Below are 22,355 nucleotides of genomic sequence, written 5' to 3'. Positions count from 1 at the left end.
CAGCAAAGCTGTTTCTGGTGCAGCCACGAGCGGGCACCGTGCAGGAGCCCGTCAGGCCCCGCGCTCCGGCGGGGCCGGGACCACCCGCGCTGGGCAGTGAAACCCTTTCCCAGCTCTGCACACCCTCCCCAGCTCGGTACCCCCGTTTTCCAGCTCCTGCACCCCATCTCAGTCACTGCATCCATTTCTCCAGTCCCAAAATGCCTTACCCTGCTCCTGCAACCTCCTGCCCCCAGTTCGATACCCCCTTCTCCAACTCCTGCACCCCCTCCCCAGCCCGGTCCCTCAATTTCCAACCCGGTCTCCCCCAGGGAGAGGCAAGAGGTGCTGGATCCTGTTCTGGTTGCTGCCAAGCAGCCCCAGCTATGGAAGCAGCAGAATTTCCCCCAAAAGGAGAAGGGACAGCAGGGAAAGGCCAGGCCATGGCTGGGGGGCTTCAGCCCTCCTGGGACCCCCTCAAGCTCCTGTTTCCCTGGTGTTGTAGCAGGAGTGATGGTTCCTCAGCACACGGAAGGGATGGATGGAAACCCATCAGGGAGAAGGGAGTGTGGGAGCACCTGCTGTTCCCATTGGGGCTCCTGTTGCTGTTTTCCATGGGGATCTCTTGCAGTGTGAAATCCCCCAGCAGGCTGTAGAGCTGGAGCACCCATCATCCAGGGGTATACCCATCCCGCAAACCTTAACACGTGATGGAAAAGGGGGAAAACATCAGGCCCTGCAAGGCCAGCTGCCCCCTCAGCACCATCCACCCCACCCTGCTCTGCTCCTTCTGGAGAAGATGAATAATTACAGCAAAATAATTCCACTGTTAATTCCAAACCCCTGGGACTTCAGCCCAGGAAAGAGCTCCTGGTGAGAGCCAGCCTCCATCAGGAAAACCGTGCAGGAGATAATAAATAAAAGAGACGACTGTTTATTAAAATATTCCCTCTGTGTCCTTGCCGTGGTGCCACTCACACCATTCCCAGCGGCACTTCCGAGTCCTCCCCGCAGCTCCCGGCACGTGGCCGCTCCGATGCTGGCAAAGTGCTGGCCTGGCTCCATCGGCTCCCTGGCTCCAAGCCCTGGCAGGGAAGCAGTGGCACATAGGGCTCCTCCACGGGGACACCGAGCTGCTCCTCCACAATGTACCTGGTGTCCCACAGCTCGCTGGGATGCACATCCACAGCCACCAGCGCCGCCTCCGCGCCGGGGGAGCCGGGCTCTGATGCCTCCCCAGCGTCCAAATCCGAGTCCACTTGCGGGAAGCCAGAATCCTGCGTGGAGTCCGGGCTCTGCTCGGGAAGGCCAGTGTTGATGTAAATGATGTCCCCGCATGCCTTGGCGCTGGGCACGTTTTCCAGCAGCTTCTCCAGCTGGATTTTGAGCTGGGAGAAGGTGGGGCGAGTGGCAGGGTCGGCTCTCCAGCACTCAGACATTATTTCATATCTAGAAATTGGGAGAGGAATGTGGTTAACAGAGGATCCCAGCATCCCAGAATGGTTTGGCTTGGAAGGGACCTTAAAGCTCATCCAGTCCCACCCTGCTGGCATGGGCAGGGGCACCTTCCAGCATCTCAGGTTGCTCCAAGCTGTCCTTGAACACTTCCAGGGATTTAGCAGCCACAGCTTCTCTAGGCAGCCTGCACTCCTCTGGATTAGGGGAGGTATGGGGACCCAGTTTCCCCCCAGGTTAGGCAAGTCTTGAAATTCCCATTAAATCAAAGTCAAACCAACTCCCTCTGCTCAGGCTGTTTCCCAAGGGCATGGATTTATCAGCCCAAGCTGCTGTTAGAAGTGTGAGAAGCCTCTTCCAGTGCAGCCCTGGGATCTGTTCCCTGGAACATCCCAGCTCTGTGTGTGGGATGCCCAGTCCTTCCCTTGGCAGGTGCCTGCTCCCAGGCTGGATGTCAGGGAGCCCTGGAAGCTCCCTGCATGTCCCTGCCAGCCTCTCTGCCCTCCAGCAGGCTGGATTCTTAGAGGTTCCGGCACTGCTTCCTTCAGGAACAGGCATTGGAAAGGAGCCTTTTAGGAAATTTACAAGTCTGTTTATCCAGTCGGGATTCAAAGCTCTCAGCCACAGGGGGTTAAACATTTTCAGCTCTAGTGGCACTGGAGAATATCTCAGGAAAGTAGCTTGAGAGAAAGGCCTTTCCTGAGGTGCTCAGAAATCCAAAGGTTTGTGTATTCTGCATTTCCCCTTTCCAGGGAGACACCGATTTATAGATTTGAGGCAAGGAAGAGACTAAGAGGGAATTTTGTGGAACAAAGAGGAGCATCATCAGCCAGGACTTTTTGAACAAAACAAATCTACAAATAGAGAAATAAAATACTAAAAAGTCCCATCACTGACTGTTCCTGGTGACCTTGCCAGCCCTACAAACCCATTGTTTCCTCTGAGGATATTTGTTGGGATTTTTGCCTGGAGTTCAGCAGCTGCTGACACATTCTGTGCTCCAGGATCTGGCTTTTCCTTAGGCATGTTGTGCAAACATTAAGGGTATTTTTCCTAGGAAAATCCATTTTCCCAGCTGGGATCCCAGGACTCACAGCTCATCCAGGCAATCCTCAGGCTTCTTCAGGCGCTGCCCATGGAAGAGGTACTCATAGATTTCGTGGTTCTGCACCCCTGGGTACGGCGTCATCCCACGCGTGGCAATCTCCCACATGGTGACGCCAAATGCCCACTGCCGGCACAAAGGGAAAAGGCCAAGACTGAAGGGACAGTTCCAGAAGGAATGAATGGAATGAACCTTTTAATGGGGAAAGGTCACTGCCTGGCATCCAAGGGACAACAGGCAGAGCTGTGGCGCTCCAAAAACGGGAAATGACCAGGACGGAGGCGTGAGGCCCACTCAAGGAACCAACTGCACTGGCAGTTGGCTCCAACAGGCTTCTGTGCTTCCAGGGAATGACACCAACAGGAGCACAGAGTGTGGCTCAGCCCAGGGGACTGTCCCTCCAGGCATGGGGACCTACCACATCACTCTTGGTGGTGTAGACACGATCAGCCAGGGACTCAAGGGCAATCCACTTGACCGGCATCTTGGCGATGCGGCCCTGCCGATAGTAATCCCCACTGTAGATCTTCTTGGAGAGCCCGAAGTCTGCCACGCACACCGTCATGTCATCCCGCAGCCTGGGGGCAAACAGGGATCAGGACAGCCCCAGGCCACAAACCCCAGGCTGAGCTCTGTGTCTCAAAACTAAGGGAACTTTCATTGAAAGGAGCAGAGTTGAGCCGTAAATCCACAAGGTTCATCCCGTGGGATGAAGCAGAGGAAAACACTCACATGCAGTTTCGAGCTGCCAAGTCCCTGTGGAGGAAGTTCCGATTGCTCAGGTATTCCATGCCCAGGGCGATGTCCACCATGAACTTCACCAGGGTCTGTAGGGGCACAAACTGGGGAGGGAAGGTAAGGGTTACAGAGTGTTGATCCAAAAGGCTTCTCTATCCAGGGCTGCCATCCCAATGGATGAGCCCATGGCAGCAGACAAGCTCTCATCCCTTAGACCCTGCCATTCATTGACCCATGAGCTTGCAGGAGCTGCAGAGGTGGATTCCCTTCCCACCTCTATCCCACCCCACTCCTCTGCTCCTGGTGCTCCCTACCTGGGGGGCCATTTCCAGCCGGGAGCGGAGCAAGAAGCTGTGCAGGTCTCCGTATTTCATGAATGGCAGGATCACCATGGGCTTGGGCACCTGCAGGGAGCTCAGCTCGATGCACACCCCTGGGAAACATGGACAACTCACACAGTGTCCTGGGAAAAGGGATCCAGGTCCACCAAATCCCAGCGGGAGGGTAGGAAGGGACAGCCCATACCGAGGAGCTTGATGACATTGGGATGGTCAAAGTCCTTCATGCACGCTGCTTCGCTGAGAAACTCTTCAATCTCCCTTTGGGAAAAGTTATCCACTGGGAAGCAGAGAAAAAGAAAGAGCTTTAGAACCCCAAAATGGTGCCAGGATGCCGTTCCTGAGAGAGGTACTGGAAATGTTGGCATCCAGTGGGGCAGAGAGACAACTTACACTTCATGGTCTTCACAGCCACCTTCTGTGGGGGCCCTTCAGGCTGGCTGAGCCGTCCCTCCATCACAGATCCAAACTCCCCTGTACCACAGGAAAGAAGGAATCCCTTTATCCAAAGCACCACCTTTCAGGACATCATGAGATCCCTAAGATCTGGAATGCTCCAAGATGGAGCCAAAAGGCTTGTTCCTCATCAGTGACAGAAGGAGAAGCTGGGCTCATGGAAGGCTCCCTGCCTGTGGCAGGAGGTTGGAATGAGATGAGTTTTACTCACCCTCTCCCAGGACCTTTCCCAGACTCAGGGCATTTCTGTCCATGACAACATCCTGCAGCTTCTGCTGGAGCTCCCTGCTGACACCCAGGCTTCCCACTGCAAGAGGGGGGGAACAGGAGCTCAGGCACTCCCTACCTGCTGCCATTTCCCCCTCCAGCTCCTTCCAGAGGGATAAAAACATATCCTTACGGGTCAGTTCCACAGCTCTCCGGCAGTAGGACTTCTTGGCTGTGTAGCTCACTGCCAGCTCCGAGTCACTCCTGCTGAAAGCATTCCTAAGGGAATACAAACACATCTGCTGTGGCAGCTTCAGCTGGACGAAGGAATCAGCACAGCAGGGGCAGGAGCCCAGGGGATGCATAGGAAAAGGGGAAATGCATGTTCAATTTCCTTTTTCCTGGATCAGTATCAGTGCCTGCAACATCTGAGCAAAACATCAGCTCCACAAACACCACTGAACCATCAAGGAGTGAGTCACGGAGCTTGGAGCTTTTGGGGAGGAAATAGGATACTCATTTCCTACTCAAGGAGCAGGAATGCTGCTGGAGCCCTGCAGAGTCCGGATTTGGAAAACAAAACCAGGGCAGGATGCTCCAGAACTGGGAAAGCAGGGAAAGAGTGACAATAACCAGTTAGGGAAGGGATCCTTACTCAGTACCAGTTTCCAAATTGGGAGCACGGGGCAGTTAAACACCACTTGGGAAGTCACGAGCATGAGTGAGGAGTGTTGGGTTATTGCAGGAGAAAACAGCCCTTTGTCTGTGTTTTTAAACAATGCTGGGCCATTGAACCCGGGCGTGGGATGAGGCAGGAGGGTTTCTCCAGGACATGGAATATTATTGAATCATAGAATCATGGAGTTGAAAGGAACTCACAAGGATCATCCAGTCCAGCTCCTGGCCCTGCACAGAGACCCCAACAATCCCACCCAGTGCATCCCTGGGAGCATTGTCCAAACACTCCTGGAGCTCTGGCAGCCTTGGAGCTGTGACCACTCCCTGGGGAGCCTATTCAGTTCCCTCTGGGGGAAGGATCTTTTCCTAAATTCCAGCCTAACCTCCCCTGATACAGCTCCAGCTGTTTCCTTGGGTTCAGGTCACCCTCTGGTGACCAGTGACACCCTCTGCTCTCTCATTTCCATGCCAAAACACCTCCCCCACCAAATTGCACAAGTTCACTTCCCTTTAAAAATAGGAATAGTGAGCAAAAGGTGAACTGCTGAGCTAAGGAAGGGAGGGGAAGGAAAAACCCACTTAGTCCCTCACCACAGGCATAAAAAAATGTCATTTGTGGTAAGAACATCAGTCCTGGAGACAGAATCCTTGTCCCCAAATCCAGCATGGGCTGCTGGCTCCCCACCCCTTGGAAGTCGCCCTGTTTTCCATCCCCTTACCCGTATTTTGTCTCCACGCATCGTTTCTGGATGACTACGGACAAGCAGAGGATGACTCCGACGGCAATTGTCCCGCAGATAAATCCCAGGGCTATGACAAAGGAGTCGGTATTCCCGGAGGCTGGAGTCGAAGAGGGGGCTGAGGTTATTAACCCTAAGAAAATATCCTGTTAATGGATCCAGTGAAAGAGTCAGCCTGCAGCACCTGGGGCTTGGGGCAGGAATTCCCAGTGGTTTTCAGCGGAGCCCAAAGGGTTACACGGGAATGAGGAAAAAAGGGAATGAGGAGTGAGGCTTTCCTGCTCCCAAATCAGGATCCTTGGCTGACAGGGAAAGCATCCGAAGGAGGATGGAGTGATGCCAAATGGCCTCATGGAAAGCACACCGTGGGCTATTCCCAGCATCCAGCCCTGCACCTCCTTACCACTGGCAGGGATGAAGATCTCCACAGGAATGCTGAAAGGTCCCACTCCCCCCTTGGTGACAGCGGCCACACGGATGGAGCAGGTGGCGTTGGTGGCCACCACGGGCAGCACGGCCATGCTGCCATTCAGCTGGACCTTGTCGGAGACGATCTGCTGGAGAGAGGAAGGGAAGAAAATCCTGGGCTGGGGAAGGCAGGGAAACCTGGGGATTTACTGAGAATTGTCCCCTTGGCAACCTTTGGAGCTGCTTTGCTTTCCCAGCTCAGAGGAAGTGCAGCACCCGGCTATTTAAAGAGAAGAATGGCCCTGTGTGCAAGAGCCGGATGGGATCGGGAACGGAGCTGAGCAGCGCTTCCCGTTCAATCCGAGCATTCCTGGCCCTCTCTGCTTCACAACAGCAGCAGCCAGCGCCAGAAAAGAGGCAGAGAAGGATCTGGCAAGGAAGGGAAAGGCTCTGGTGACACAGATTGTGACCCTCAGCCTTCACTGTGGCCAGTTTGGCCACTGGAGCCCTGTGGGCCTCAGCACCCACGTATCCATGTGCTCCTGGTAGGATTGTCCAAGTGCTCTGGAAGTAGATCCTAAGCTCAAAAACCACTCCTTCTGTGGCTTTTGTGTCTAGCTAATTATAGTCCCACTTTTTATGTATTTCCTTGGCTGGTACCATGGCAGGAGGCAGCGTGGCTTGGTAAAAACATAGGAGCCTTTCCCAGCAACGACCTTTCCTGGTCATTTCCAGCTTCTGCTGCTCCCCGCCAATTTCCAACTGCAAAACAGCTGCCCAGCTGCAGCCAAAACATCTGGCAAGCTGCAGTGACCAGCAGCACGTGGCTCCTTCCTGAACATCCCACAAAAAAAAGCAGGAGCTGAGGGGGATCAATGGGTGAGGAGAGGGAATGGAGCTGAGGGGGATCAGTGGGCAAGGAGAGAGATAAGGAGAGGGAATTAGAGCTTCTCAAAGGGAATCAGTTTCTGTTCCCTATCCCAAAAAAGCCACAGAAACAGATGTGAAACACCCAGGCCCGGGGAATGTGTGGGCAGCTACTGGTAGTGACAGGAGCTGGGACCTGTTGTCACCTCTGCTCCCACATTCATGCCTTCCTCCTCCTTGTATCCACATGGGATCCTTTCCCTGTCACCAGCCTAAATCTGGGATCTTTCCGTGTCCTAAAGGGCTCTGCTGTATCATCTGAGGACAGACCCAGACCATGAGCACAAAGCAGGGCTGACCTGCCAAATTTAATGGGATTTTATGAGTTTTGTGGTAGTTGAGGAATTTCTTCCCGACCCAACTCAGGCAGCCTTGGCTCCAACAAGGACTGCTGGTTAAGGAGGAAAATAAACCAACTTTTGGGAATTTTCTGGTTGTTGAGAGGCCTGCAGGTGGCCCTGTGACACCAAAATCTGACTTCTCCCTGACTTTATCCTGCAAAAACTGGTGGTTATTTTGGGGCGGTCCAGATTTAGCCTGTGCAGGGCCACAGCTCAAGGACTTTACTTCATGGAATCATTTGCAAAGAATCATTTAGGTTGGAAAAGACCTCTGAGATTATTGAGTCCAACCTTAGAAGGAGCTTTTTGAGGAGTCAGAACTCCAGTCTCATGTTTCAGACTCATGGAAAAATTGAGAACTGGAAAAAATTTCACTCCATAAGCTGGAAAAATGGACAAAAATTAATAAACAAAAACAGCAACAATAAATCTCTCAGGGCTTAAAGGGCAAGGCCTAGATTTGGCCTTTTGCTGGAGAGAGACAGCTCCTGTCAGCACTTTTTTTCCAAGTCACAAGACCATGATTTTGCTTCCCTGGCTTCATTCAGGCTGGATCTATACGGGGGAGCAAAAGGAGAACAGAAAGTGCAGCATCCGACAAAAAAATGGGGATGAGTCACTGTTTCCAGCCGGGGTCACTCCTGGCACAGAGGAACCCAAACCACAGCTGGATCCATTCCTGCTGTTATCCACAGGCTCTGGACGGCATCTTTTGCACAGAGCCCGGGCAAACCTTGACCTAGCAAATTCCTGCAGCTGCTTCCCAAATCCCAGAAAAGGCAAGCAGGGTGTGCCAGGTGATTTCATGCACTCACAAAGAGGCCTTTGGGCCAAAGAGTTCCTCGAGCTCTGAAATTCTGTGCTGTGGGTTAAGGAAGGGATAAATCCCATCTGAGTAAGGAACAGCTCAAAATCCAGGGAATGCAAGGCCAGGAGTGGTTTGAAGCCCACATGAAACCCCAAGATAGCAAAGAAATGAGCTCCAAAAGAATCCGTGGAAGCACCAAACCCCATCTGGACATCCCTACTGGGAGTTTTTCCAGGATTTTAGCCATTCTTTCCCATTTCATGGTGACTCACCATGCCCTCGGAGTTGTGCCACCTGTACCAGATGTGGTAGCCCTGGAGCTCCCCATGGATCCTCTGCAGTGATGGCTTTACCCAGTGGATCTCCAGTGAGGAGCTGGATTCATTGAAGGACACCGTGATGTTCAGCGGCGCCGTGGTCGGAGCTGTGGGAATCAATGGGAAGGGAGTTGAGGGAAGCTGGGACAATGGGTGCAGACATGTGGGAATCTGATGGAAAACGAGCTGGAGCTCAACCAGAAAGCCCATGAAGAAAGGGGAAGTTTCCTTTCCCACCCTGGGAGCAAAGAGGACTCTGGAGCTGCCTCTCCTCCAGAGGGATTGAGGCAGGGAAACCCTTCTCAGTCCTTACTCCCCATTTCCTACCTCCCTCTGTGGTGCTGGCCGTTATCCAGGGGCTGAACGCCGACCAGCCGACCTCATTCCCGCAGGAAACACGGATGTTGTACTCTTCCATGGGCTCCAGCTGCTGGATGTGATACACGTGGGGAGGCACCGAGGTGTGGAAGGGCTGAAGGGAGACGTTGCCTCTTGGAACAACTTCCTTGACCTTTAATTGGAAAATCAGTCCACAAACAGGGATTAGTCAGCAACAACCTGCAGAGAGAGATGTTGGAAAACAGGATCCAGAGCCCTGCCTCCCATTTGAACTCTGCAGGGAAAAGCTCCTGCAGGGAAAGCTCATGGCAGGACATTCACAGGGCACAGGGAGAGGGCTCCAGCACGTATGGAGCTGGGAACATTCCAGGGATGTTGGGAAGGAGGGAGGGATGATTTGCTGTTTCTTGTGGCATGGAGCAAAAGAAGCCCCGAATAAAATAACTAGGCAGCACATCCCAAATAAACAAAATAAAGCTCCTTTATTGTGCAGCACATCATTGGAAAACAGGATTTATCTCCATGGGATGTAATGGGACTAATCCCAATCCTTGTCACATTTAGCAGCATGGATGAATTCAACATCCCAAACAAAAAGTCCTGCTTTTCACAGAAAGACAAATTTATGGATGTGGAGTCCCCATGGAGCTGCCCACAGAGACACTGCAGCTTTTCAGGAAACATCTCATTTTGTGGGAAGCACTACCTGGATTGAGACAGAGAGGGGAAACAGGGAAGAGCAAGAACAAGGACAACCCAACCCATGTGCCCAGGGCTGTGCACTCCTCTGAAAAGGCTCCATCTGTGATTTTGGGATGGCAGGACACCTATCCTTGTGCTCAATCAAAAGAGCCCCTCATGGTATCCCGGGATGGTCTCAACATCTGTTTTACAGCCAAAATATAAAGGAACAGCCTTCATCCTCAGGTTTTCATGGAGAAATTCCCAGGAATGCTCCAAGTAGTTCTCTGGAAGACTCTGCAAGCCTGGGGTTCCTGCAGCCACACACTTGACCTGGTCATACACTTCCCAGCCAAGCAGCATTCCCAAAGTCAGGATTTGGAGGGGCAGGTTTCCCTCAGCTCCCCATTCCTTATAAATAATGGGAAGGAGCTGAGGGGTTGCCTGTCTCCTGAAAAAGTCTGGGAATGCCACCTCCATCCCCAAGCTGTCACAAGATGCTCCGAGGGAGGTGAGCAGTGACCAGAGGAACACACACAATGCTTCTGGGACCAGACATCCTGAGCATCCAGCCTGATCCTCAATTGTCTTCTGAGAATAACCCACCAAATCCATGGATTTTGGAACGAAATCAGAATGCTTGCAAACTGCAACAGTTGGAATTGGCAGGTGGGCCAGCTGCAGCCCTCAGGAATGAGTCACTGGCTCAGTGGGCCCAGGGATTATCCAAGCGGACAGCAGCAAAAGGGCTGAGTCACAGCTATGTTTTTGCCAGAAACCCTCTCCTGTTTTCCACTTTCAAAGGCTATTTCCTACAGACAGACCATGAATGTTAAGTCATAGGAAATTCCTTGGCTCTCCACCCCACTTCCCAAGCTCTGGCTAGAAGGCAGCAGCAGGACATGGTGCTAATATTAGCCCCGGTACCTTTCTTCCCTGAAATTCCTTTCACTTTTACCTGGCTTCAAAGGTCTCCTCTCTCCACGTGTTATCCCAGATGGAGTGGAGATTTTCCAGGATAAAAATCATATCCATGAGACAGCAAGATGGGCTTGGACTGCCAAAGCCAGCCACGTGCAGCAGGTGGAAAATGCCTGCAGGCTCTACCCATGGAGGTGGAGTTCCCTGAGTTCTCCAGGACACAGGCAATCCCTCAGCTCCTTCCCAGGAGTGGGAAGCTGAGGGGAACCTGCCCCTCCAAATCCTGACTTTGGGAATGTTGCTTGGCTGGGAAGGGTTTGACCAGGTCCATGAAACACATGACAACCTGATTGTGTTGCCCAGTGGAAAGGGGTTCCAAGGGAGCTGGAGAGGAACTGGGAACAAGGGCATGGAGTGACAGGACAAGGGAGAATGACTTCCCACTGCCAGAGGGCAGGGATAGATGGGAAATTGGGAAGAAAACATCCCATGTGAGGCTGTGGCACAAGCTTCCCAGAGAGACTGTGGCTGCCCCATCCCTGGAAGTGCCCAAGGCCAGGTTGGAGCAACCTGGGGTAGTGCAAGGTGATGGAAGGGAGTTGGAACTGGATAATCTTTAAGGTCCTTCCAACCCCAACTATTCCAGGATTCCATGAAATCTGTGCAGCTCGTGCCAAACACCACCAACTTCCACCTGCCTCAGAGCATCCATGTGGGGGAGTCGCAGGGATATGGGAATTCTGGATGCTTACCTGGACACTGCAGCTGTTCAAGGCAGAGAAGGCATCAAAGCCCGGCACCCAGGATATCCCGATTCCATGGGCTGTCCTGTTGAGGACCTGCACACTGACGGGTGCCAATGGAATTCCTGCAGGCAGAAGCCAAGGGCAGTCAGCTGGAAGCCTAAACACAAACCTGGCACGGTGGCTTTTCCCTGGAGCCCCCAGGGCTCAGTGTGTGACCCCACATCCGAATTCTGCGGATGTGCCGGACCACCGGATAGGGAACCACAAAAATGTCACTTTCAGGACTATTTTGGCCATTTCTATATTTGTGACTACTCTGGGCAGCTTAAAGACCATGACTTATTTTGGGAAACACCTTCCTTACGTTGCTGGAGCAGCTCCCATCAGGAATGTCAGCGATTTCCACTGTTTCCTATGGAAAATTCCTATGGAGCACCGCCCTAGTTATGAAGGAAGGAAAGGAGCGATGCAGCCCTTCCGAATTCTGATTTGAAGCTGACAGTTTTGCTTTCAAATTTATATTTTGGTGGTCCCTCCCCCATCCTGGTGCTGGGATGACCAAACAGGGATGACCAAACCGGGATGACCACGTTACAACCAGATCCCGCTGGATTTTAATTATAGGATTGAAGCCAGGATCTCCCTCAGCTTGTGAAGGATGAGTGCTGGGATGTGCTGGACACAGGGGTTTAACAGGGAATGGGAGCTGACCTTTGATGTTGACCTGGCCCGGGCTGGATGCAGTCAGGCCTTTGCTGTTGTGGGCCTCACAGCTGAACAGCGCCGGCTTGTTGAGTCCTGCCGGGAAAACATAGCCCCGTTCCCTGGATATCCCAAAACCATCCCAATCCCAGCTTCCCACCAGCTTCCCACCAGCAAACCCACCAGCTTCCCACCAGCAAACACTCAAGGTTTCCTTTCTTAGCCCATTTTCACTTCCCTCCATGACACTTCTGCTGCCAGTGCCCGGGGGTGACTCCAGGCTCCAGCTGCCCCACTCCCACACCGGGGGCACACGTGTGCCATCCCTGTTGGACCCAGCACGGCGGAGACGGGATGTCCCTAAGGAGCCCTTGCACAAGCTCCTGAGGAAGGGGTTGTTTTCCCTCCAAAAGGGGAAAGGCAGAAAGCAGAAGAGCCCCTGCCACAGCCTGGTCAGATGATTTAGTGCTGGTCAAGGATTGCTCAAATCCCCCAGTTAATGGCAGAGAAGGACCACTGGAAATACCCGAGGGCCGATTCTCCCGGCCTGGGTGAGGTGACCCTGGGCTTGGGATGCCTGTCCCATGCCAATGTGGACATGGGGAGTGTTGGCTCATCCCAGCAGTGCCTCGGGGTGCCAGGGCTCCTGAGCCAGGAAAAGCTCTGCTCCAATGACCCAACCTAGCGGGTGCCAGACGGATGCAAGGACATCCAAGAGGAATGAGTCACTTCTTCCGGCTTTCACTGTCTTTTTAAGGCCGCCTGCCGCTGGATGCCAAGACCGGGCAATTATAGCCCAGCTCTTAATTAACCACCAGCCTCCTCCTCACAAGCAAAGCAAGAAATACCCTATCTTTTGCCTCTGCAGCAAAACCAGAGTGGGGGTTTATGGGACACCAAGGATTTTTCTCCCTGTGTCCCACCAGCTGTCATGGACACACAGCACAGGGGGCATCCCAAATTCTTGCAGATACATAAAGTGGGGACTAACATTCCAGCAACCCAGGAGAGCGGCCAGGTTCCTGTTGGCACAGCCAGAGGCTGGTGGAAACATCTGCTGCTTGCTCAGGAAAGAGTTGGTTGAGTATGCTGCCTATTCCAAGGAAGGGATTTCTGGCAGCAGCCAGAGTGGGGCAGATGGGGCTTCCTGCCCCAGAGGGGCCCCGGGACTCTGCATGGCACGGGAAAAGCCCCTCCTGGCAGGAACCAGCTCTGGGATGGCACAAGGCACATTCCCAGCTGTGGTGCCCCACGGCAGGGACACTCCCAGCTCACCTGGCACAGTCAGGACTGACGGGGAGATGTGAGGTTTCTGGTTGACCTGGATGTTGTTCTGGAACCAGAAGATCTCCACAGGCTCTGGAGGTCCCACAGCCTGGCAGGTCAGGTTGAAGGGGCTGTTCCTGGTGACATTCAGCTGCTCAGGCTGACGGATGAAGTGCGGGAGACCTGGATGGACACAGGGAAGCAAAGGATTCCCTATTTCTGGCTCCCTGGTCACTCAGCCAGGACACAACTCCACAGCTGCTCCAGCTCACCTTCCAGCTGCACCAGGATGGGATCGGACACCACCTCCACGCCAGAGATGTTGAGTTTGCAGACATAGGAACCGTTATCCGAGCGCTGGGCACCAAGGATGCTGCCGGACAGAATGGACACCACCTCAGGACTTGTGGCTTCCCATCTTCCCTGGGAGCCAGCCCTCAGGGCATCCCTCATTCCCACCTGCTCCAGAAGGCCGGCAGCACTCACCTGAAGGTGGAGGTCATGGCCACCTCCTCCTCATCGAGGATCTCAAAGTGGCTGCTGGCGATGCGATCCAGCACATGCAGCTCCCTCCCATCTTTCCAGAGGGAAATTCCTGGGGCATCGGGCCGGAGCAGCTCCTGAGGCACTTGGATGGAGCAGTTGAAGGTGACATCCTTGTGCTCGTTGATGACCACGTGTCGCACCGTGGGGTTGAATCTGAGCTGTCCAACAGAGCTGCCTGGGGGTTCCTCCCTGGTACTCCGGTGGGGCCAGGAGCCGAGCAGGCTCCGCTGGGAACGCCGGGAATGTGCCAACAGGTACACCCTCACACCTCCTTCTCCATCAGCATCCTCTGCAAGGGAACACCTGTGGTTTGTCACCACCACCAGCAAGTCTGGGAGACCTCACAGCAAAACAGCTCCAAAAAAAATTGAAGGCAAATAATTTCCATTTCCCAAAATGTTGTCCCAGGATTCTGTACAGGCAGCACCTCTAACAAAGTCCTTTTTAAAACAAAGAGGAGCAGCCCAAGCTAAAGAAAACACTCAGCCATGTTTCTTTGGGAAGGGGAGAGGCAGGAGCTATTCCTGCTGCATTACACCCCCGGGACTGGAATATAAAATGTTCCCTGGGCAGCAGGAATTTGGGACTTTACTCCAGCAAACCCCTTGCGGGGCCTCATCTGAAGCATTTTCAGCTGGGGCAGAGGAAGAGCTCCCAGCTGGAATTTTGCTGATTTTAGGCTCTGCCAGGAGCCTGTCCCTTCCCAGGACAGGGAGAGCAGGACATGCTCTGAGTCAACTTTTGCTAAGTGCCTCCACTCACGGCCTCTCCCAGGAAAAGAGCTGCAGACAGATGAAGAAATGCTTTTGGACAGTGTATAGGAGCCAGCTGCTGTTCAATGTTGCTCTCCCAGGATCTTCTCCCACATTTTTTTCCCAAGGGAAAGCTCTTTTTGAGGACTTTATACCCCCACCTCCAAATCACCAAATGTCATTTTCCCCCTCCCTCCCAGCACTTCCCACCCAGCCACGGCTGAGATGAAGAGCAGCTCCACTTAAAGCAATTCTCTTCCAAAAATATGTGTATTTTTGAGATCAGATCTAGGGGATCCACCACGTGGAGGCTGGTTTTCCTGGACCATTTCTGAGCTTCCTGAGGCTTTCCCAGCCACCAGTAATCCCAAGCCGAGTGGTAAATCTCCCTTTCAGCAAGCAAAGGCATTGTGCCAGACAGGAATTCCAACAAAATTAATTCCCTTTTCTAAGAAAGAAAAGCCAAACAACCACTCACTGTTTAAAAGATAAAGAAAGCACAGTTTTAATTGAACCTGAGCTCAGCTGAGTTTGTTTTTGGGCAGGTTTTAGCCCTCAAACATCAAACAACAAGTTTTTAAAGCTACGTCATCACTGTTGTGAGTAATGGGGCACGAGCCTGGTGTGTTCTTCCCAGAGCCAAGAAACACAGCCCAATTTTGAGGTTGGATATATCCCTTTGCTAAATCTCTTCCTATTTTTAACGCTCAAGAAATGCTGCTTGAGAACAGAATGCCAGCAGGGCTTTTCAGTCCAGAGGGAAGGGGGAGGCTCTCCCTGCCTCTCCCGCAGCACAATGGGTTTCCCTTTCAGAAAAAAACAAAACAAGCTGCAGCTTTTCCAACCTGCGTCCCTGAGTCTCCCAAACCAACACAAACAGAGCCCATGTGACTGCTGCAGAGCTGTAGGTAGGGACAGCCGTGCATGTGCAGCCGCCTCTCCATAGCTCCCAAAGGATCTGCCAAATGCAAACAATCAGCGACCCCAAATTCCCTTCCCTTCCCTGCTCCTCCCTGAGGTCACTCAGGCTGGAGGCCTCTCCCTGCCTGGCACAATCCAGGCTCCAACTGCTATTTTCATGCTCTATTTGAAGGGTTCTGGCTCTGGCCAGAGCAGCTCCCCCAGCATGGACCCTCGCTGGGGAGGACATGGATTTGTGCTGTGGATGTCCTGGGATGGTTTCTGCTTCCCTGGGCTGCTTCAAGCTTAAAGGCAAAGAGCAAGGAGGATCTCAGCCTTGTTTTCACACAAATTAAGTGGGAAGAGGTGTTTGCTGGCCCGGGAATGAAATACTTTCCTCTCTGACTCATGTGAGTACAGGAATTCCTCATCTCCAACACTCCCTTTGGGTACCCCAGAAGTCTGGGATGGGGATATCCTCATGGCACTTCGGAGGGGACTCGCCCGGTGTGGCAGGACAGCTCTTGCTTGAGTCCAGAGCAGTTAGGCTAGCTCTAAAATCCCAGGCTAAAGCCAGGGAGCTGCAAGCCTGGCGTGCCTGTGTGGGTGCCAGAGCAGCTCCCATCCTAACCATCGCTAGGCCTGAGGCAAAATCTGGCATGGAAATCAAACCACTTGCAAGGGCACTGCTGCTCTCCTGAAACACCTGGAACTATAGCAAAACTCCAGGGCAAACAGAGGCAGATCTTGCTGCACAGGTCCTGTGTGCCTTTCTCCCTGGAGAGAGGTATTTTAGCTGGAAAATCAGGCAGAATACTTCATTAGGAATGAAGAACAATAAGCACATCCCGTGACTGAAACAACTGCAGTAATGATGCATCCAGGTCTGCCAAAATGCTGGCTGCATCCCTAGCCCTGGAATTCCCACTGCTGGGAGTAATTCACCTGCTGAAAACAGCTTCTTCTCAGGCACTGTTGAGAAGGAGGAATGAGGAGCCCCTGCCTGTAGAGTTTCCAACCTCCCATCCCCTGGGAACTGTGGTAGACATGAAAGTGTTAATGTTGGACTCAATGATCTTTTCCAAGCCAAACAATTCCATGATTGTAAGAAATTAATTTTCCCCAGGGCCACACCTGAATCCAAAGACATCTTCCTTATTCAAACACCTTTTGTACAAACCAGCCCAGGATTCCTGGTTACATCCACAGAGAGTTCCCCACACTTCAGGCTCCTGCTGTGACAGTCAGGACTTTAACTCCTCCCTGCCCAAAGCAAACACTGACATTCCTGCCTTCCCTGCTAAATTCCATCTGCACGGCGACTCCGAGACCCCCCAGGACCCCTGAGGTCCCCCAGCAGCTCCCAAAGGTCAGACAGCCCTGATCACAGGATTTTTGAAAGTCCAAAAATTACTTTATCTCCTCATTTCTTTCTGCAAATGGAGTTGAAAAGCCACTAAACTGCCTGCATTGCAAAGCACCACAAACCGTGGTGATTCCCGAGGATTTTTCTCAGCATCACTACATAGCTGGCTCATGACTAACGGGATAACTCCCAGACTGATCTGCTACAATTTGTGGTCCCTGCCTGTCGTGGTGTCCCCGGCAAGCAGAGGCACATCAGGCAGTGAAGTACTGGGGCAGGACCACGCTGCGGAGGCAGAGCTTTGTCCTGGGACGGCCAGACTGTGTCCCAGGACATCCAAATCACGTCCCAGAAAAGCCAGACCCTGTGTTCCAGGACAAGAAAATCCCGTGTCGCAGGACAGCCAGACCGCGTGTTCGAGGACAGAGAAACCATGTGTCCCGGGACAGCCAGATCCCGTGTCCCGGCACAACCAAACCGCGTGTCCCAAGACAGCCAAATCCTGTGCCGCAGGACAGCCAGACTGTGTGTCCCGGGGCAGCCAAACCCTGTGTACCAGAGCAGCCAGACCCGCTCCGTGTAGCGATGCGGCCAGAAACCCCTCGGGAGTTCCCTGCGCAGCTTCTACTCGGAGCCACCGGGCGCTCAGCGGGCGCGCAGTGCCCGTGGTGCCCACGCCACAGCCCGGCCCGGAGCAGCGCCCGCGGGGAAAGCGCTCTCCGGACAAACTCCGCTCGCCGCCCCCCGTCCCGGAGCCGTCCCCGGCTGCCTCCGTGCCCCCTGCGGACTCACCGGCCCCTCCGCGGGGCGGGCGCAGGGCGGCCAGCAGCGCCCAGAGCAGCGCCCAGCGCCCGCCGCCCATCGCCCGCCGGCACCGCCAGCGCCACCGCCTCACTCCGCCACCGGGACTGGCACCGCTCCGCCACCGGGAAGAAGGCTGGCAGTGCCAGCGCTCCGCCACCGGCACCGGGCGCAGGACTGGCAGCGGCCCCCGGAACGGCCAGCGCCGCCGCCCCGCCCCGGCCCGGCCCCGGCCCGCCTCCCGACGGAGGAAAGAGCGGGCAGCACCGGCGCTACCGTGCCGAGAGCGTTCCCCCAGGACTGCGGGGCCACCGCTGAGCCCTGTGCCCAAGGGACATACGGCTTTTACACCGCTCCGCCGTGGGGATTCACCATTTCCCTGGGCAGCTGTGCCAGGGCTGGATACTCCTTTCTGTGAAGGAATTTTCCCCATGTCCAGCCTAAACCTCTCGTGCCACGGCTCGAGGGAGACTCCTCTTGTCCTGCCACTTGTTACCTGGGAGCAGAGACCGACTCTCACCTGGCTACAACTTCCTCTGTCCCATCCTGGCAGTGTCCAAGTTGGATGGGACTTGGAGCAACTTGGGCTAATGGAAGGTGCCCCTGCCCATGGCAGGGAATGGGATGAGTTTTAAAGTCCTTCCAACCCAAAGTATTCCATGATTCAGACACTTGTACAGAAAGACAAGGTCCCCCCTGAACCTTCTTGTCTCCAGGCTGAGCCTCTACCCCCAGCTCCCCCAGCTGCCCCTGGTGCTCCAGACCCTTCCCCACCTCCATTCCCATCTCTGGACACACTCCAGCACCTCTAAGTCTTTCTCTTCATGCAGGGCCCAAAATTGCCCCCAGGGTTTGAGGTGAGGCTTCACTAGTGGTCACACATGGGGACGGTCGCTGCCATGGTCCTGTGGCCACACCACTGCCATTGGCCTCCTTGGGCACCTGGGCACACCTGGGATTGTGCTCAGCCACTGCACACCTCGGACCTTTCCCAGCCACTCAGCCCCAGCCTGCAGCACTCCATGGGGTTGTTGTGACCCAAGCGCAGGACCAGTCACTTCACCCTATGGAATCTCACCCCATTGCCCTCTGGCCTGTCCAGCATGGGAATGCTGTGCTGAAGGCACTGTTCCTTCTCACCTGGCCCACACCAGCAGCCTAAGAGGGGACAGGGACAAAACCAAGGAAAGGAGGAAGACCCAGGTGAAACCAACATGAGCCATCAACCCAAGGCAAATTGAACAGATCTCTTGTGGCATGGGAAGCAAACAAGGGAGTTTCTGGATATTCAGACCCTGCCCCAACACTGGCCTTGCATGGGGACATTTGGGACCACGGTGTATCAAGGTCATGAGTGTTCCCCCTGCCCACTGCTCCATGGGAAGGGACTGGGATTTGGGGAACCAGCATCCTGATGATGTGGCTGAAAGGCACTGGTATTTCTGTGCACCAACATTTCTGTTCCCTGAACCTGTGACACAAGTCACTGCCTGCTGTACTCTTCCCAAAGAATAGAACCATACATAACCCACTTTGAAGCCTTTTCCATCTGGGAAGAAAAACCTCCTTAAGCTCAGCGAAAAATCTCCAACAAATTACTCCCAGTCTTCTTTGACTTGCAAAGCTGCTTATTCACTGCACATTCCCAGGCTTTGGTGACAGGGATTGAATTTTCCTCCCAGCTTCCCACATCTTGAAGCCATCAGCAGCCAAGGAAGGGCTCATGGACTTGGAGGCCCCAAGGAAAGGAGAGAAGGAAAACTCACTAAAACTGCTGCAAGAAGTTGGAGCATCTTCCATGCAGATCCAGCAGCACTGCTTTTCCTTCAGATGTTGGGCACATTCCCTGTGAATCCAGCATCCCTCAGGGAGCAGGATGAGACCAGGGACAGACATTTGTCCCATGCCTGTCATTTGTAGTCAGCCTTTGCCACATGAGTGTACTTTGATCTGGCTGCATTCCTTGCTGCTCCTGCTGGCTTTGCAATTTTTGGAAACAAAGCAATGGAAAAGCCTTTGGTCTTTGTGGGCTGCAGAGTGGGAATGGCCCTTGCATCAGGATACAGTCACCCCACTAACACAGGGTGAGGAAGAGAAGCAGATTGTGCAAAAGAGGAATTTAAAAAATAAACAAGAACATGCAGGACCATAAAGAGGATTTCAGCAGCTCCCAAAAATCCACCGATTTGGGTCATTTCTTTGCAGCAGGTTGGGTTCTGCTCCAGCTCCAGAGGGTTTGTTCCACAACCTGACGTGAGGAAGAGGCTGATGCATGGAGAGGGAGGAAAAAGTCAGAGAGGAGAAATCAAAGGAGAAACTCTCAAGTGAGGTTTGTGATAGGAGAGGCCTGTAAGCAGCTGGCAGGAGCCAGTCTGACCCCTTTGGCTCTTGGATACCTCAATGCCATCCTCCTGCTCCTCATGGCATTTGGAATACTGGAGTGGCCTTTTTTGGAGCAGGTGATGGATTTCCAACCTCAGAGCCCAAACTCAACAGTTGCTGGGGGGTATCCCCACAAACCACTCATGGCTTTTGGCCCCTGACTCATCAGATCTCCCCAGGCAGCATCCCCTGTTCCCACTGCCTGGGGTTGGGAATCAGGTGGCATTTGGCCCCAAGAATGCCTCCTGGGGCAGCAGGAGAGGGAAAAAGGCAACTGATGTCAAAGGAAGGAGGGACAACCTTTCCTGGAAACAGTCGCCCTGCCTGAGCAGCAGGATCAGCCCTGAACCAGCTAAACCAGTCACTACCCAAGGTTGTCCAATCCATCACCAGCAAGGAGGAGTCCATGTTTTCCTGCTGTGTCCTGCACCAGAGGGAGAGATCCTTATCCTCACAGCTTCTCCTGCCTGGGTGAGAAGGTCCCAGAAGATCCCTCTCTGCAGGGATCCTCAGCTCTTCCTTGGTGGGATCCCAGCGATGCTGGTGCCTGAGTCTGACCCCTTCTTTGCAGTTTCACTTCAGAGCATCGACTCCGTTTCCTCACCAGACTTTTAGGAGACCTCAGAGTCAACACAACCTTTGGGAAATCGGATTGTTTAGCAGAAATGGCACTTGGCAATCAGACTTATGGGCTTTTGTCTGCTGAGGGTTTCCCCCCCTCCCTACTATTTCTGTGTTTTTATTTTCATTTTGCTAAATTATTCCTTTATTCTTCCTTCCTCTTTGGGTCTGTTTTTATTTCGATTTGCAGGGGCTCCTGTTCTTTCAAATACCAAACTCCTTTGGCAATATGTCTTTAGCTGAGGGCAGCTGGCCCGTTTGTGCTCAGTGCTAAACCCCAGGCACAGAATGCAGCTCCCAAACAATTTGCAGGGGAAAATGGAACATTTTGTGATGCCACTAAAATGTCTTTGTCTTGCTGTGCCTGCTCTGAGCACTGGGACACACTGCGTCTCTTACCGGGCACATCCTGTCCCTTGGCTCAGCTGGTTCTTCCCAGAACAATTTCTCCTGCTCTGCAAATCACTTTGCAAAAGCAAAGGGTGGACATTGGCTTTTCCCATCCTGCTTCTCCTTTCTGAGAAGTGCTTCTGTCCCAACTTAAACCAAAGGACCCCAAACCCCAGTTTCAAGTATGTTTTCGATTCATCCACAGCTTCTCCCTTCTTTGATTATTGTGAAACTCATGTCTTGAAAATAAATCATTTGCCCTTTCAGTTCCCATCGAGCTACTCCATACAGGTTTTAGAGGAGGGTTAGAAGGGATATTGGGAAGAAATCCTTCCCTGGGAAGCTGAGGAGGCCTTGGCACAGGTTATCCAGAGATTCTGTGGCTGTCTCATCCCTGGAAGTGTCCAAGGCCAGGTTGGATGGGGCACAAATCCTATGAGAACAGAAAGGGTTGTAAAGCACTGCAAGAGACTGCCCAGGGAAGTGATAGAGTTGTCATCCCTGGAACTGTTCAAAAAAACCATGTGGATGTGGCACTTGAGGACATGGTTTAGTGGTGAACATGGTGGTGGTGATGGCTGATGGCTGGATTTGATGATCTGAAAGGTTCTTTCCCAACCTTAGCTCCTGTCCAGGAGGGAGAGGGGACGGCACAATCTCCCTCCACTCCAGACAGAACAGCCCCTCCTGTGTGCCAGAAGCCAGGATTTTAGCTGGGATAAGTCAGCAGAGCCCAGACTTACACAGACTTATGATAATCCATGTCACAAGCAAATGGAATGGTGGCAAGAGGGTTGTACCCATGCCCATGGGTGGCTGCAGAAGCCTCATCAGTCCCACAAAGCAGCTTCTTAAGCACCATATCAGAAAATTCCAGAATCTCAGAAAGTTTTGGGTTGCAAGGGACCTTAAAGATGATCCAGTCTCACCCCTTGCCACGGGCAGGGACATGTTCCACTATCCCAGGGTGCTCCAAGCCCTGTCAACTTGGCCTGGAACACTCCCAGGCATGGGGCAGCCACAGCTTCTCTGGGCTAATATCCATGTCTCAAACACAGACGGCCATGGAGCCAAATTGTTGGGAATAATGCACAAGCATCGTTGGTACTAAATGCCAGGAAATTAACAAGATGTTACTGGAGAAGGGGCCATGCAGAAGTAGGGCAGGACTTTTCTGGAACAAACATCCTTGTTCCAGTTCAGGAGACACAACAACAACAACAAGAGAGCGTCAGCACAGAATTCTTTCTTCCTTTATTTCTGAGCCCCTTCAGGCACTGGAAGGGGCTCTAAGATCTCCCAGGAGGCTTCTCTTTTCCAGGTGAACACTCCCAATTCTGATGGAGATTAAGTCTAAGATTGGATACATCTTCATCCCACCTCCTCTCTGAAAAGCAGTTTAGGAAACAAGAGGGTTCATTCTGAATCTCCCTTACCCTTTCCTC

At 53.2% G+C, this 22,355-nt stretch overlaps 2 protein-coding genes across 5 annotated transcripts in view; both read right to left on the bottom strand.

The window, feature by feature from the left end:
- BCL2L11 (BCL2 like 11) overlaps positions 1–22,355 on the bottom strand; it is an 84,424-nt gene that overhangs the window by 11,681 nt on the left and 50,388 nt on the right. The gene's annotated exons all lie outside the window — the stretch shown is intronic.
- Positions 898–17,641, bottom strand: MERTK (MER proto-oncogene, tyrosine kinase). Of its 3 annotated transcripts, none has more exons than XM_068186242.1 (19): positions 17,509–17,641; positions 13,639–13,987; positions 13,425–13,525; positions 13,162–13,335; positions 11,896–11,982; positions 11,191–11,306; positions 8,825–9,008; positions 8,453–8,604; positions 6,100–6,253; positions 5,676–5,829; positions 4,472–4,557; positions 4,283–4,378; positions 4,009–4,089; positions 3,803–3,895; positions 3,592–3,710; positions 3,272–3,381; positions 2,958–3,117; positions 2,529–2,665; positions 898–1,428 (listed from the first exon to the last, which is right to left on the bottom strand). In XM_068186242.1, exons 1-19 carry the CDS (start codon positions 17,576–17,578, stop codon positions 954–956), a joined length of 2,898 nt encoding a protein of 965 aa, XP_068042343.1. In that variant the 5' UTR covers positions 17,579–17,641; the 3' UTR covers positions 898–953. The 3 variants fall into 3 exon arrangements, with proteins under 3 accessions (XP_068042343.1, XP_068042345.1, XP_068042344.1); XM_068186244.1 differs by having other exon boundaries at positions 5,676–5,796; XM_068186243.1 differs by having other exon boundaries at positions 6,100–6,250.

The sequence above is a fragment of the Anomalospiza imberbis genome, chromosome 3 (genome assembly GCF_031753505.1).
Source record: "Anomalospiza imberbis isolate Cuckoo-Finch-1a 21T00152 chromosome 3, ASM3175350v1, whole genome shotgun sequence".
NCBI classification, from domain to species: Eukaryota; Metazoa; Chordata; class Aves; order Passeriformes; family Viduidae; genus Anomalospiza; species Anomalospiza imberbis.
Note: the sequence above shows the minus strand (reverse complement) of the source record. Positions and strands in the feature narration are given on the sequence as shown.